This window comes from Triturus cristatus, chromosome 5_1 (genome assembly GCF_964204655.1).
Source record: "Triturus cristatus chromosome 5_1, aTriCri1.1, whole genome shotgun sequence".
In the NCBI taxonomy this organism is placed as follows: Eukaryota; Metazoa; Chordata; class Amphibia; order Caudata; family Salamandridae; genus Triturus; species Triturus cristatus.
The window spans coordinates 24,477,870-24,493,634 of NC_140587.1; the positions used below are offsets into that span (position 1 = coordinate 24,477,870).

The window sequence follows — 15,765 nt, forward strand, 5'->3', positions numbered from 1 at the left end:
TCGCACCCGAAGCCAGAAAGATCGTCACCCATGCCCTCATCACCAGCAGACTGGACTTTGGGAACACCCTCTATGCGGGAATCAACAAATCTGTACTACAGAAACTCCAGACCATCCAAAACAACACTGCCAGGCTTTTCCTCGGCACCCCACGACAGGAACACATGACCCAAAACCTGAGAGACCTCCACTGGCTCCCCGTTGGGAAGAGAGTAACCTTCAAGCTACTCACCCACACCTACAATTCCCTCTAACAACATCGGACCCAAATACTTCAACGAAAGAATCCCCTTCCACACACACAAAAGGAACCTCCACTCTGCCGACCTTGTCTTAACAACAACCCCACCCATCCACAGAGCCAGGGGAAGAGCCTTCTCCCACATCGCAGCCAATGCCTGGAAACAACTCCAAGTCAACATCAGATGCTCGCCCACTTTGCACACCTTCCGGAAGAGCCCCAAGACCTGGATTTTCGGCCAACCCTGAGCTACATCCCCCACCCCAGCACCTTGAGAACCTCACAGGTGAGTAGTGCCATTCATAATTTCCTGATTAATTGATTGATTGATTGATATCCTAGTCTATCACCACAAGTGGCATGTGAACATCTGTTTTTTCGCTTTTGTATTGCCCTCTGTCCCCCTTACATTTTAGGGTTTTATGAATTAGGTGACTCTCTTTGTGATCTACAAGTGGCCAAAAATTATAGGAGGCAGCACTAGGACTAAAGGGTCTCACCTGTATTACCATAGAGAAGTTCACCAGATTAGGAAAATCATCTGAGATCAGCATGTTTCACCCACTAAAGAAAAAGATGGATTTACAAGCTGGTCACAGACAATCAATCAATCAATCAAACTGGATGTATAAAGTGCGGCAAATAACCCATGAGTGTCTCAAGGCACTGTTAAGGAAAAAGCAGGTGAAAGTAAAATGGAGTAAAGGAAAGAGAAAACAGTAAGAAATGAGGCAGAATCAGGAGAAGTAAGCACCCAGAAAAACAGGAAGAGGAAGGGGAAGGCAGTAAAAACTGTGGCAAAAAGCAGGAGAAAACACTACAAAAACAGGGGAAAGGAGGAAGAAAGCAACTAAAAATCAAGCATAAATGGTAGAAAGCACTCAGAAAAGTAAGGGCAGAGGAAGGTAAAATCTGGAAAAAACAAGGCTAAAGCAGGAGAAAGCGCTCAGAAAAACAGGAAAAAGGCAGGTAAAAAAGCTGTAAAAATGAGACAGAAAGCAGTAGAATACAATCAGAAAATGGAGGAAAGGCAGGAGGAAGCAGTAAAACAAGGCAAAAAGTAAAACAGAACGGGAGAGTTGGGCCTGGGGCCGGTAGGATCGGACTGAAAGATTAGATGGAATGGAAACCTATGTAAACCTTGTGATCTTGTGAATAATATTAACTATGCAAACACAAGGAGATGATGGACGGAGTGCTGAAACTTTTCAGACACTCACCCCCTGTCACAGATCTGGGTTGAATCCATCATCATTCTTGAGCTCACTATGCCACCCCAGTTGAGACACAGCTATATTCAAATCAGTCTTGAACCTGTGCCTCTTGGGAACTGTTGGACCTAAAGTCCTAGGGTAGCTTGGCTCAAGTGGAAAGGCCTCATTCCAGAGTAACATGTCGTGCTTGCATCCCACTCACCTCAGCACTCCAGCGTACCACCACTAAAAACGACACCACACCAGAGAATTTAGAAAAATTAGAAAATCTTTATCTTATTTCTATCATATTTTTCTTTTCCTTCAAATGAAACCAATCAGTTTTTATCTACATCACGTTAGGGTCAAAACATTTCATCGTGACTAGATTGGCATTGCATAAATATCTTAGACCTGGTATGAAATCAAGCGCACCATCTGGTGGTCAAACACAGCACAGCAAATTCCATAGCGCTTTAAATAGAGTTATTAAACATAGCGCTGCTCATAGCGATTTCATAGCACCTTAAATAGAGTTATTAAACTTAGCGCTGCACATAGCGATTTCATAGCACCTTAAATAGAGTTATTAGACTTAGTGCTGCACATAGCGATTTCATAGCACGTTAAATAGATTTATTAGACTTAGTGCTGCACATAGCGATTTCATAGAATCTCAAATAGAGTTATTAGACTTAGTGCCGCACATAGCGCTGCATCTGGCAGAACATTCGCACTTCAGTTATGGAATCAATAACACGTCAGATGTGGCTCTCCAGCATAACGTAGTGATCCAGGAATCAATAGCGCTTTAAACACATGGCAAGTCTTTGAGGCACCTGCTGGACCCTTCTCCCCGTGGGGCACCTTGTGAAGGGGGACCGTGGTCCAGTTCAGTCACGCTCTGGGGTCGAAGGGGGCCTCACTTTGGATCTCCCCGGGGGAGGGGCGTGCTCTGGGCCTTGTGGGCCTCCCGCCCTCCTCCCCGGAGATTACCTGTGTCTTCGGCCTTTTTCAGGCCCTTGCGCCGGTCTCTGAGGCTTCGGGCCCGGACCCACAGATGTCGGCTGGGAGTCCCGCGTTGCGGGGACTCCGGCAGATCTCCCCATCAGCTCGACATTGGGGAGGGATCCGGCAGAGGCGCGCCCGCAGCCGCCAATGCCAGTGCGGCCTGCGGGGGCGCGGCTCACAGATTGAATCCTGCAGCGGCGGGGGCGGCGTCACGCAGTCCGCCCCCGTCACGTGACGGTGGATCACGGCTTCAGGCCTACGCGGCCTTCTTTGAACTCCGGCGGCCCTCTCCTCACAGAGAGCTGCGTCGATGAGGCTGTGACGGCAGCGGCTTGGCCCCGGACCTCCCCGCGGGCCACGGCGGTAAGTTTCCCTCTGGGGCAGCCCCGACGGGGGTGGCACAAATTAACGGGTGGCGATGTTCTCAGCGCCTAGCGCTCCCTTCTTCCTCACACAAATTAAGGGGTGGCGATGTTCTCAGCGCCTAGCACTCCCTTCTTCCTCACACAAATTACGGGGTGGCAATGCTCTCAGCGCCTAGCGCTCCCTTCTTCCTCATAGCGATGCCCTGGCTCAGGGCAGGTGGGTTGGGAGGTGGCAGTCCACATGAAAGAGTCAGATCAAGATAGGGGGGCCCAGGCCCAGTCAGGGAAGTAGAAGATAAGGTGTAGGTGTTGACTCCTTTCCCCTGTTCTCTTCAGGGGTCCTGGCTAGGTGGGGAGCACAGAAAGGTTAACGTGATCCCAGGGTCAGAGGCTGGCGGCAGGGCTAGGTCACGAGGTAGGGGGCAGTATCAACCGAGGGGGGGAAGAAAGCAGGCCCTAAGAACAGTCAGCTTCCCCCTCCTGCGCACCTACCTCCCCACTCAGGTGCCTTACTCCTGACTACCTCACTTCAAACAAAATGGCCGACGCGCCTCACCTCTATATATAGCCTGGGCCCTGACTGTCCAGAGTGGCCCAAAAGATTCTGGAACTCCTCATGTCAGCCTATGGCCCAGTCTCTGAGGTGATAGTTTACGCCACCATTTTGTAGAGGAGCTCTCACTCTCCCTCCATTTTAGTGAAGCACCTTGCGCCACACCATCAATTAGTGATAATGGGGCACCCAGAGCCTCTAAGTCAACACCAAAAAAAACTAGTGGACAGAAAAATTAGAGGGTAAAGGAAGAAAAATAACGAGGGGACAGCCAAAGGGCTGGCAGTTCTAACAGGAACAGTCCAGCTTGAACTGCCAAGCCATGTCTTCCCTGGACCAGAAACAAGTATCCTGGGACTGGTTTCAGGCTAACAGCCCTAATCAGCCAGGCTATCTTGGATCTATTAGCAAAGTGAGCAAAGGACCCATGTCTGGGTATACCCTGCCAACTTAGGGCAAAAAAAGCAAACACAAGGAGATGATGGACAGAGTGCTGAAACTTTTCAAACACTCACCCTCAGTCACAGACCTGGGTTGAATCCATCATCATTCTTTAGCTCACTTTGCCACCCCATTTCCGACACAGCTATATGCAAATCAGTCTTGACCCTGTGTCTCATGGGAACAGTCCAGCCCGAACTGCAAAGCCATGTCTTCGCTCGACCGGAAACAAGCATCCTGGGACCAGTTTCGGGCTAACAGCCCTCATCAGCCAGGCTATCTTGAATCCAGTGTCAAAGTGAGCAAGGGACCCACATCTGGGTATACCCTGCCAACTTAGGGTGAACAAATAACAGAACACAGGTCACATCAATATGTGGTCTCTCATATTTCTGGTACCAAGTGTTTACATTGTAATTAGGGGTCAACCAACATTCAACTTGGAATTCACACATGATCTGCCATACATGTGTGTGCTTATACTATCCAAAATATAAAAACCTCCTTTGTTCTTATTTATTTCCTGTGAAAAGTATTTTTTTAATCCATTTGAAATCCATTTGACCGTATGCCAATAAGATTTATTAATCATTCAGGACCGTAAGACACCACACGACATTGCACGAAAGACAATTAGGTTTACATGAAAAGAAATACAAAGCTAAAGTCTTTCTTCTGACTCCCTTCATGCTCATGATGTGCGCCTGATCTGATAGGCGTGTGCACTATGACACGTTAGGTGATGGTTTGACAACCTACTAAAACAATGCCAGTCCCTAAGCAGTGCTATGTGTTTGTAAAGGAATAGATGTCGCAGACAGGAGTTAAATTAAACAAAATGGTAACACTACCAAAATTTACATTAGGGAGGTTTGTTACAGTGTAAACTTCACTACCGTGCATGGCAACATTTTCCTAGCACTTGGTATTCTGAAATAGGTGACATACCTCTTGGGACTTTCTCCGACCCACACATTGAATGTTCCACTGTGGGTGGACATCCATATCATATAATGTGTGCATCCGACACATCTGCAGTCCAAATGCACACACGGGCATCGATATATTTGTGATAAATACTCACTAACGATGCAAGATCCACACCACCCTCCCTGTGGTCAACTCATAATACGGCGGTATTTGGAAATTCGTAATGAGGCCCTAACTTTTGTATTTCATCTCTTTTGAGGTTTTGTGTTGCAGGCACCATACCTCTTCTGATAACAATAACTATTTTTCCCAGTATTTAACATCTATTGATAATGATGCTTAAGGGATTCTGTTTTTCACATACCGGTCATGTTGGAAAACTCTCCATCTGCACATGGCACACAGTCGAAGCAGCAGACTGGCTTCCCTTGTATTGGAGCTTTGCGGTACCCTGGGAGGCAGCTCTCACTGCAGACAGAGCGAGGAGCCTGTGAAGTGAAGTCAATTCAATTCAATTCAATTCAGCTTTATTCGGTACAAATTAATGTCCATAAAAGCATACACAATTACAGTCACAAATTCCAAATATGAACAACTTATAGCAGACATAATCACACATCATTAAACAGTATTATTAGTTAAAAAACAATAATTTACACCTTTAAAATTACATAACTACATCTAAAAACACATGCTTTTCCTCAAATTGATGCATTTGTTTAAGAAAGTAGCAGTATAAAAACAAATGTCAGCAGATTGTAAATTAAAAATCAATTTCATAGCTTGTTCAACCGTACGTGTACCATATTTAACAAACATGGGTTTTAGCAGGATAATACGAAAGTTAGAGTACAGCTTGCAGAATAATATAAAGTGCATTGTGCTCTGCTTGGAAATCCCGTCACATCTACAAGGACCTACAGGGTATTTTCTCATTACAGGTTGTGCCACCAGATGATGCACTGTTCCAAATCTCAATCTGGTCAGCACAAATTTATGTGTCGGCCTGGTGACAAGAGTTAAATAGACAGGAAATCCATCCATGGACAAATATCTGTTATAAAACACAACAGTGGACAAAGTGCCAGCAATAACTGTTCTTTTCCTCTCAACAAAGGCTAGAAAGACCCTTTTTAACTCGATCTTGGGGATCAATAAAACAGCGTTCGGATCAGTTACAATATTCAGGTTAAAAATATCCGAAAAACACATAATAATGTATTTAATCCAGGGTATTGCTATAGCTTTATCTAGTCGCATACAATCCTGGATAATAGACCTAGTGAAGGATTTTTCTTCATTCAGCCAAATAGACCGCCAAACCATCAGAGGTCTAAGTGACAAAAGATCGGATAGATAGTTCACATTTAATTCTTGGTGACATAACGCATTAGAGGCCGAAGTGGGTAAACACAAAACTTTTTTAAGGAAAGAATTCTGTTCCAGTTGCAATTCATGTACGCCACTGTAACCCCAAATTCCTGCCCCATATAATGCAATCGAAACACATCTAGCCTGATACATTTTTGTCATATCTCTGGTCCTACGATCCCCAATTTTCTGGGCAAATCTAAAAATTCCGTGTGCATTTCTAGCCATTTTATTGCGTATATTATTAAATTCATGTGTCCACTTTTTATCCTCAGAGAAAGTTATACCTAAATAACAGAATTTGTCCACCTGCTGTACTTTTAACTTGTCAATAAAAAACCCTTTCGCTATATGTTTAAATTTCTTTGGGCCACAGATCATAGTATAAGTTTTGCTTTTGTTGATAACTAGTTTTTTATCATTGATAAAGGAAGCAAAACTATCCATTAATCGTTGTAACCCTATCGGGGTTCTTGACAACAATACAGCATCGTCGGCGTATAATAACACCGGTACTGGGACACCGTTAATCATGGGAGCATCTGCGGGTACTTCTTTTAAAATTGCATCAATATTATTTATAAATAAAATAAATAAAAGGGGAGCTAAAACACAACCCTGCCTTATACCTCGTTTAACGCTAAAGTTCCGGGTACATTCGCCCTTCCTACCAAAACGTACACATGTTTTTAATCTCTCGTACATCCTGGCAAGAAAATAGATTATGCCCTTTGGCGCCCCTATTTCCAACAGGGTCGACCACAAAATAGAGTGGTCGACCATGTCGAAAGCGCTGCTTAAATCAGCAAAGCACATATAAATATGGCCAGATTTGGCTTCGCTATATTTCCCGATCAATAATTCTAAATTAATGCATTGATCGAGTGTACCCCTACCTTTCCTAAAACCATATTGGCTATCTGACAGAATACAATCCTGTTCTACCCATTCTTCCAGTCTAACCAGCATAATCCTACTCATAACTTTTACCGAAGCATCCAATAATGAAACTGGTCGGTAATTTTTTGCATCGGACCTGGATCCTTTCTTATATATTGGAACAATTATAGACTCCTCCCATGTTAACGGAGGGTCTGTACAAACCGCGGCGTTAAAAACAACAGCCAACAATGGACCCCATACTTCTGGCGCATCCTTATATACATCACTTGGAACCCCATCCGGACCTTGGGCCTTTCCTCCCTTGCTTGCCCTAATCCCCATTTCCACTTCTTCCACAGTAATATCGAGTGGTATAATAGGCCAGCTATCTGACCCGACGTTACTATTTTTATCTGAATCGAAAATACTTGAGAAATGGGTAATCCAGCCTTCACAGGAGACATTTGCTGTTAACTCAGGCAACTGTTAACTGTTGCCCAAAATAGTACAGAATTAGAAAGTTCTGCCGCCTGGTTAAGAGAGTCCCATGCCTGAAGCTGTAGAACCTTCTTCCTTGCTTTAATAGCATTTTTATATTCTAGCCTCAGAGTAGTTACTAGTTTTTTATCCCTAGGTCTTATTGCTAGGGCCTGTTTAAGATCGGTCAGGGCAGTAGAACAGGTTCTGTCAAACCAGACAAAGCCAGGTTTTTTACTACCCCTACTACCACTTGTGAACTTAGCGTTAATGGCATTGTTGATTCCTTTAAAACTAGATAAGACCCGCTCATGATCTAATCTATTTTCTAAAATAAAGACAATGTCTGCTAAATTCTTCATAATAATAGATTCGGTTAGTTCAGATGCTTTTGCACCAATCCACCTCAGCCTTACCCCATTAACCCGGTGAGCTTCAATATTTCCAACCGTAGTCCCTATCTCTCTATCATTCTCTTCCCACAAAGTCATGGGCACAATAATACAATTGTGGTCACTGGTGTCCATTAATTCCATTTCCAGTGGGGCAAAACAATCGGCAATACTGGAGGATACCAACACATGATCGATTACAGAATTAGCACGCCAATTCCTAAATGTGGGGATAGGTGAACCATTACTATCCCTGCAGCAATCCAAAATTTCCAGGTCAAGGCACCCCATTAATGTATTCACATTTTCCCCATACATATCATGCCCAAAGTGTGGGACCTCCCATCCAGCATTATTTGTAACCCCACAAGCCTTTGTGGATAATAATTCACATAATGAGACATTGAAATCCCCACACCAGATAATATCAAATACTTCATTGGAGTTCAAACTTAGATTCTCAATAGCATTGGCCAATTCGGTTACGATTCTACCCCTGGTGCTATCAAAAATGTTGTTATAGTAATTGATCAGAAGGATGTTACGACTTTTGCCTTCTCGGATCCAAATCATCTGTATTAGATCACCTACCGGCACATACTTTATCACCATCATCTGGCGGTGGACCGATACAAGGGTGAGTAAACCCCCCTTAGCTCTTCCCGGACCCTCTCCATATGCTGGTAGGTTATATGAAACAAACCCCTCAAAATCAATGTTATCTTTGCACCAGGTTTCCTGAAAACATAGGATATCAAACCTATTAATAAAGGAATTCCAACCCGGGTCTCTGCTTTTAGATTTCAGACCAGCTACGTTCCAGCACACCAACCTGGAGCATATACCTGTTCTGGTGGTAATCCCACTAGTGGGACCTCGGGCGTTTCCCTCCGTTGTGCCAGCCTCATAAGTTTGGCCCAATTCACCTGTATTCATACTACCCTCTTGTATGATCTCAGCCTCATTTTGATTAGACACAAATCCCGGGACCAAAGTTGTTGTTACAGATATTACAGATATACAATCATCTCTATAGTCCTCCAAATTGGGACCCTCTTCCCTTCCTGTACATATCCCCGTCTCTTTTGTGCGTCAATCGTTAGAGTCCAGAGTACTAAGTGCAAGAAATCTATTCTGTGTAGGGATATCAAAATATGGTTTGCAAGTGAGCGGATAAGTAGAACTTCTAGTATTGTCCCTCCGTTTGTCATTAAGGTGATTATAAAAGTATCCTAGTGCTCGGGCACATACATTGCCATCTAAGATTGGTAGAGATGCCGCTCTTAGGAGAACGGTAGTAACATGCTGTGGGTATTTAAAGTTAATAATTACACAGTCCCCCTTTAATCTTTTCCTATCGCTCCCAATCCAGTTGGCTCTCCTGGTTGTCAAAATATTATCAGAAAAATTCAATGGGAAACCACATTGTCTATTTAGCCACGACAGGCATTTGTTTTTTAGGGAATCATGGGTTTCTTGAAGACCCCTGTTATCTAGCGGTGGCACATTTGTAAGTACCACCACATAAGGAGCACACTCAGGTGGGAGATTAACAGCGCCCTTAATGTTATTTTCCTCCCACCTATTTGTGTTATCTATAGCAGGCAAAGTATTGCTAGTTGAATGCGTGCTCATTTGGGGTGTTACCAAGATAGCACTATCATTCCCTTTATTCCCTGTGGCTTTCTTAGCAGGGTCTCCCTGTGCTTGGCTCTTATCTTGGTTGTTAGTAGTGTCAGTTACAGCAGTTGTAACAGTAGTAGCAACAGACACCTCTCCTGGTTTGCCTAAGGCCTTACTTAGCAAACCACCCAATCTGACAACTTCTTTTGTTAACTCCTCTATTTTTAAAACCAGTGGGTCTATAATGTCCCTAATCTTGATACCAATAATCTCCTCAATGTTACTAACAGTATTGTCCTCAGCCCCCACCTTATTAATTTTACTCAGGACATTAATTTCCATGTCTTTATCTGATGAGACAGCTGATTTCTGCCCCTTACGCAGTGTCCCCTTTTTAATCGGAAATTTCCTACATGTTCTAACTGCCCGTACTTTTGGGGAAGGTAAACATTGTTCCACCGTATCAGGACAGTCATCTATTATTAACTCATTGGGTATAATTTGTGCGGGCTCAAGGTGTCCCATCTCTGTTAACTCTACCACTTCCTAGTGTCGGAGTAATTGTTCGCACCCTCCATGCTAGAGGTTGATAGACCTCTTACAGGGCTCTCTAGATGCGGAGTACTACTTTTCCCCAGTGACTGTCGTCTTTCCGAATTTATCTTACTAACCTTCTGGACCAAGTAATTATCCATTGTACGTGGCCCCATAGAGGGTTTAGATCTAGACATATTGTAAATCGTCACACCCCCGTCAAAAGCTTACTGAATTGATATAACGTTATGTCCGTTAATATTTCGCATACATTTCAAATTTTTAAAACAATAGCTACGGCTAGCAGTTAACTCAGTATGACCCCCACTGCTTCGTGTAACTCCTATATACAGAACCAGCGTCTCTGGCCCAGTCCAGTCTCCTCAGGCCTCTGAGGGCCACAGAGGGCCCGCCCTTTGCCCGGGCTTAGCCCGGCGCCGCCCGCGCGCGTCCCGCGACGCGGAGGGAGCCTCACAGTTTTAAGCGCCTCAGGGCGCGCAGGGAAGCGGAAGCGGGAAATGCCGCTAGGGACTCTGGGGGCTGTAGTCCCCTACACGGCGTCCAGCGCAGTCAATGGCGGCCCAGATGAAGATCTCAGCGTCCTCAGGCCCCCGGGTGATGCAGAGTGCGCAACGGAGCGTCCTTCAGCCAGGTAAGCTGCCTCGCAATGTCCCCCGCTCCACCGAGGGAGCCTCACAGTTTTAAGTGCCTCAGGGCGCGCAGGGAAGCGGAAGCGGGAAATGCCGCTAGGGACTCTGGGGGCTGTAGTCCCCTACACGGCGTCCAGCGCGGTCAATGGCGGCCCAGATGAAGATCTCAGCGTCCTCAGGCCCCCAGGTGATGCAGAGTGCGCAGCGGAGCGTCCTTCAGCCAGGTAAGCTGCCTCGCAATGTCCCCCGCTCCACCGAGGGAGCCTCACAGTTTTAAGCGCCTCAGGGCGCGCAGGGAAGCGGAAGCGGGAAATGCCGCTAGGGACTCTGGGGGCTGTAGTCCCCTACACGGCATCCAGCGCGGTCAATGGCGGCCCAGATGAAGATCTCAGCGTCCTCGGCCCCCGGGTGATGCAGAGTGCGCAGCGGAGCGTCCTTCAGCCAGGTAAGCTGCCTCACAATGTCCCCCGCTCCACCGAGGGAGCCTCACAGTTTTAAGCGCCTCAGGGCGCGCAGGGAAGCGGAAGCGGGAAATGCCGCTAGGGACTCTGGGGGCTGTAGTCCCCTACACGGCGTCCAGCGCGGTCAATGGCGGCCCAGATGAAGATCTCAGCGTCCTCAGGCCCCCGGGTGATGCAGAGTGCGCAGCGGAGCGTCCTTCAGCCAGGTAAGCTGCCTCGCAATGTCCCCCGCCCCACCGAGGGAGCCTCACAGATTTAAGCGCCTCAGGGCGCGCAGGGAAGCGGAAGCGGGAAATGCCGCTAGGGACTCTGGGGGCTGTAGTCCCCTACACGGCGTCCAGCGCGGTCAATGGCGGCCCAGATGAAGATCTCAGCGTCCTCAGGCCCCCGGGTGATGCAGAGTGCGCAGCGGAGCGTCCTTCAGCCAGGTAAGTTGCCTCGCAATGTCCCCCGCTCCACCGAGGGAGCCTCACAGTTTTAAGCGCCTCAGGGCGCGCAGGGAAGCGGAAGCGGGAAATGCCGCTAGGGACTCTGGGGGCTGTAGTCCCCTACACGGCGTCCAGCGCGGTCAATGGCGGCCCAGATGAAGATCTCAGCGTCCTCGGCCCCCGGGTGATGCAGAGTGCGCAGCGGAGCGTCCTTCAGCCAGGTAAGCTGCCTCGCAATGTCCCCCGCTCCACCGAGGGAGCCTCACAGTTTTAAGCGCCTCAGGGCGCGCAGGGAAGCGGAAGCGGGAAATGCCGCTAGGGACTCTGGGGGCTGTAGTCCCCTACACGGCGTCCAGCGCGGTCAATGGCAGCCCAGATGAAGATCTCAGCGTCCTCAGGCCCCCGGGTGATGCAGAGTGCGCAGCGGAGCGTCCTTCAGTCAGGTAAGCTGCCTCGCAATGTCCAATGTGAAGTGAAGTCAAAGAAAGAAGAAGCTGGGATACATGTGTTGAGTGGCAGCTGCTTCCCACCCCGCAATGCTTCTTTTACCACAAGCACTTACGTCCATGTAGACTCATCTGCTTAGGCACAAAGAAGCAAAATACATTTTTTTGCATGATTTTTTCTTGATTTTAGTAAGATTTACAAAGGATTGGAGAATTTAAACATCATTGAGTGTCATCCATATTCTATGGAACATTTCATATTTAATGAGTCAAATTTAATTTTATACCTCATTGTAAGGGAATGAAAACATATTCTAGAATGTGCTTTTATTTTGTACTACTCTAGGGTGCTTATTTACAAGCCCCTTGACCCGCCGGAGTGTCCCTTTCTTTATTTTCGCACACAGTGAAGAATCATTGGTAGATAAATGCTTCTTAAACAAGAAATGAGGCGTTTGAAACAACAGGAAGAGTTTGTTTAATTAAACAGTGCGGCCGGGAGAACAGTCACAGACATTGGGTCAGAGAGCTGTCTCAATTTGCAATCGTTCTGAGATGACTTAATATACAGTACATTGAATTCCATAAACTGTTCCAGAGACCCTTCTGTGGTAAGGAATGTGAATTACTGTCTTTAGAGTCATAAATTAATGTATTGAATGAGGACTCCAGGTGGGCGTCGACCTTGCATAGACACAATGTGGCCAGTGCATAACGTGTCCGGTGTCCGGTATAGGGGGCACGTGATCAATGCGTGCACTGTGTGTACTGTGTCCTGATTGGCCATGTGTTTGTAACTTTGTGTGGCAGCTGACTTTATGGTGTTTTGGGAGGGTGCGTACCCCTCTGGCCATGTCTGCTTTTTTGGGGGTCAATCATCCTGAACCATTGTGGTGTTGCTGCGCTTCTCTGTGGGGTTGATCTGGGGTTTCCTGTTTGCGTGTTTGCCTTCAGGCTATGATATGAGCCACCCCACCAGTGACCTGTCAATCAGTGACCTTGGGCCCGGGTCGCAGAGCCTGCTTATGTATTTCTGCGTCAGGGGTTATGTGGAGCTCATTACGGGCAAATGTGTCAATAAAGATGTGATTTTGTTTCTATACATAAGTGTATTGTTATTCATATTGACATCGACTTTCTCAATATTAACATACTTGCATCTAGGCCTGCAAGAAAAGCTTTATATATATCCGTAAGGTTACAGTGAGCTCAATTCTTGCCACTCAAAAGTCAAGGAAAGCTGCCCAGATATACTCTTATGACTGATACAACTGTGACTGCTCTTAAGATAAAAACTAAATTCATAATTTAAACAGCAGGCCTCTTCTACAAGAAAATGATGCAGTTCCATGCTACGTCATTTTCAATCCACAGGAATGTATCGTATTATCAATACGACGCATCTGTGTGCTTTCCCCTGTGATTATGCACAGTGGGCTGCCATGTGCCAGCGCAGACTTCCTTGTGTCATTTTGCAAGGGTGCCTGCACCACAGGGATGTTTGTTTTTGTGCAGGAAGGGACACCTTCCTCCACAAAAACAATCATTTATGGAGTATTTTTCCTCGTTGCACCATTCCACCGCATTTCTTGGGAAGGCATAAGACTCTGACACACTTCCTTTTTACATAATGTTGTAAATCTGGTAATGCATCACGTTCCATGGATGTTGCATGGGAACACGCAGAGGAACACCCATGGAATGCCCCTTTCACGCAGAGTGATGCATGAAAGGGGCTCATATTTACAAGGCCATGAAAAGTCCCACAGGGTGACTTTACCGGACTTTGCAAATATGGGCAGGCACACTGCGCTGCTTTAAAAAAAGTGAGGCACTGGTGGCGCAATTGGCTTGTAATCAAGACCCAGCATTTCCAGTGTCTGACGAGAAGTTGCCTAGAATAAGTGATCAATTCAGGCAAGTGGGGTCTACAGATACTCATTTTCAGGGATTGACACTTATTATTGCTCATAAACGTTTGAGACAGAGCTTAAAAGCGTGCGCTATGCAGCTTCTCATTCATTGAGTCTTAGCGCCTAGACAGAATGTGCTCAGCAGTGTGTGTTCCACAGCAGACTGCTCACTTTAAATCATTAAAGGTGGTACAACGCTTCTGACACGTTGGGATATTAGTTGATCCCAAATTAAAACAGTTGAAACAGCTCCCACCTGATTGACATTGAATGGATACCTGAAAGATTTTACACTGACCTGATTCTTGTGATCACCACCAACACGCCACAAGATGGAGCTCTGGTTCATGACAAATTGTTGTGCTTGTTGTGCTGTGAGATCTAATTGTCCAACTTTAACAACTTTAAAGTTATAGATGTTTTTATAAACCCAGTTCAGAATGTCATACTTTGCTGGTACTTGCCCTTTGTCATCAAAAAATATAACATGCCCTGCAGCAGTCTTAAAATGTATGTTCTGGAGGAAACTGTTCACCTGAAACACAAAACACAAGATCAGAAGGTCACATTCAGGACAAACAGTGTGGCTTCCATCTTTGTTATAGTTGAGAGTAAAATGAAGGATGGCATCAGCGTCCAGAGTGAATTCTAGATCATATCCAAGTTGTTTAGCTACTAATACTTCAAACTTAACTGGGTCTGTAGGACAGGCACTCCTAGACATGGTAATTAGACTCTAATTCCTTCTCTGGACCGTTATGTTGAGCTGAGGACGGCCCACTCTTACCGCAGCGCGGGGACATACTAGCTGGTATAACCAGGCGCTTTATAAACCTCTTTATTATTATTATTATCTTGTATAAATAACAGATGAACAGCTTTGACTCCTACCTCTCAGCATCCTCAGAGCATAACTTTATATCCAAACATCAAACAACATTCAGGAAGAATGCTTTATTCTCATTCCAAAAACACAGCTACAAAAAACTAAATCCATATTGAGCCTGATTCAGGGTCACTCTGAGCACAATTACTGCATGGATCTAAACTCCGCGTGAATGAGAGTAGGTACATTTTTCCACATCAGGTTTTTCTGGGTGTGTGGGAACCATATCCCAGTTTGTCTGGCCGGTAATTCTGCGTGGGGAAATACATGAGGTTTTAGCTCCAGTGGCAGCCAAGCTTCATTCCCTAATTTTTGTGACTAGGAAGAAGTATACAATGCGCCCACCAGAAAAATAAATCTTTTATTTTTCCTGTCAGCCCCCAAACTCAACCCCCAATCTCACCCACTGAATCAGTTTAGCATCTGTTCAGAAAAGGTGACAAGCATGTATTAAAGACATACTCTCATGACATGTTCCACAAAGATAAAGTTGGACCAAAACTCGAAATTTAGACCTGAAGTCTAACTTTAGACTCAAAGTCTAGCTTTACGCCTAAAGTCTTACTTTGCAAATGAAACCTAAGTTCAGACCAAAAGTCCAACTTAGATCAAAGTCTAACTTTTCCACGTAGGGGCTGATTACGATGTCGTTAGGAAGGGCTCCGGATGGGATTCAGTATTGCCGAATCCAACTCGGAACTCTTGTTTCCTACAGAATAGTACAGTTTTCCCAACAACCAAATTCAATGCTCAGAAACCATACAGACATTCTAAATCACAATCGCTGGGTCAGTTCGAGTCCTTTGGAGCCGAATTGTTGAGCTCAATGGGCACTGTTTCCGGACAAGCGATTACGATGACCGATTCGGACAGCCATTCCGATTCGGTTTGCCGCAGACAAAACAGCTTTCGGAATCAGTCTTCGGGGGCCCATGGACGGCCCCCTTCACCTGGAGGCATCCTAATGT

At 45.8% G+C, this 15,765-nt stretch overlaps 1 protein-coding gene across 1 annotated transcript in view; it reads right to left on the reverse strand.

The window, feature by feature from the left end:
• The window catches only part of LOC146829986 (vomeronasal type-2 receptor 116-like), a 42,986-nt gene extending 37,773 nt beyond the window's left edge, over positions 1-5,213 (reverse strand). Inside the window, exon 1 of the mRNA XM_085603674.1 lies at positions 5,099-5,213. Within this exon, the coding sequence (XP_085459800.1) occupies positions 5,099-5,105 (7 nt within the window). The 5' untranslated portion in view covers positions 5,106-5,213. The remainder of the gene's footprint in view (positions 1-5,098) is intronic.
• Positions 5,214-15,765: the final 10,552 nt, after the last annotated feature.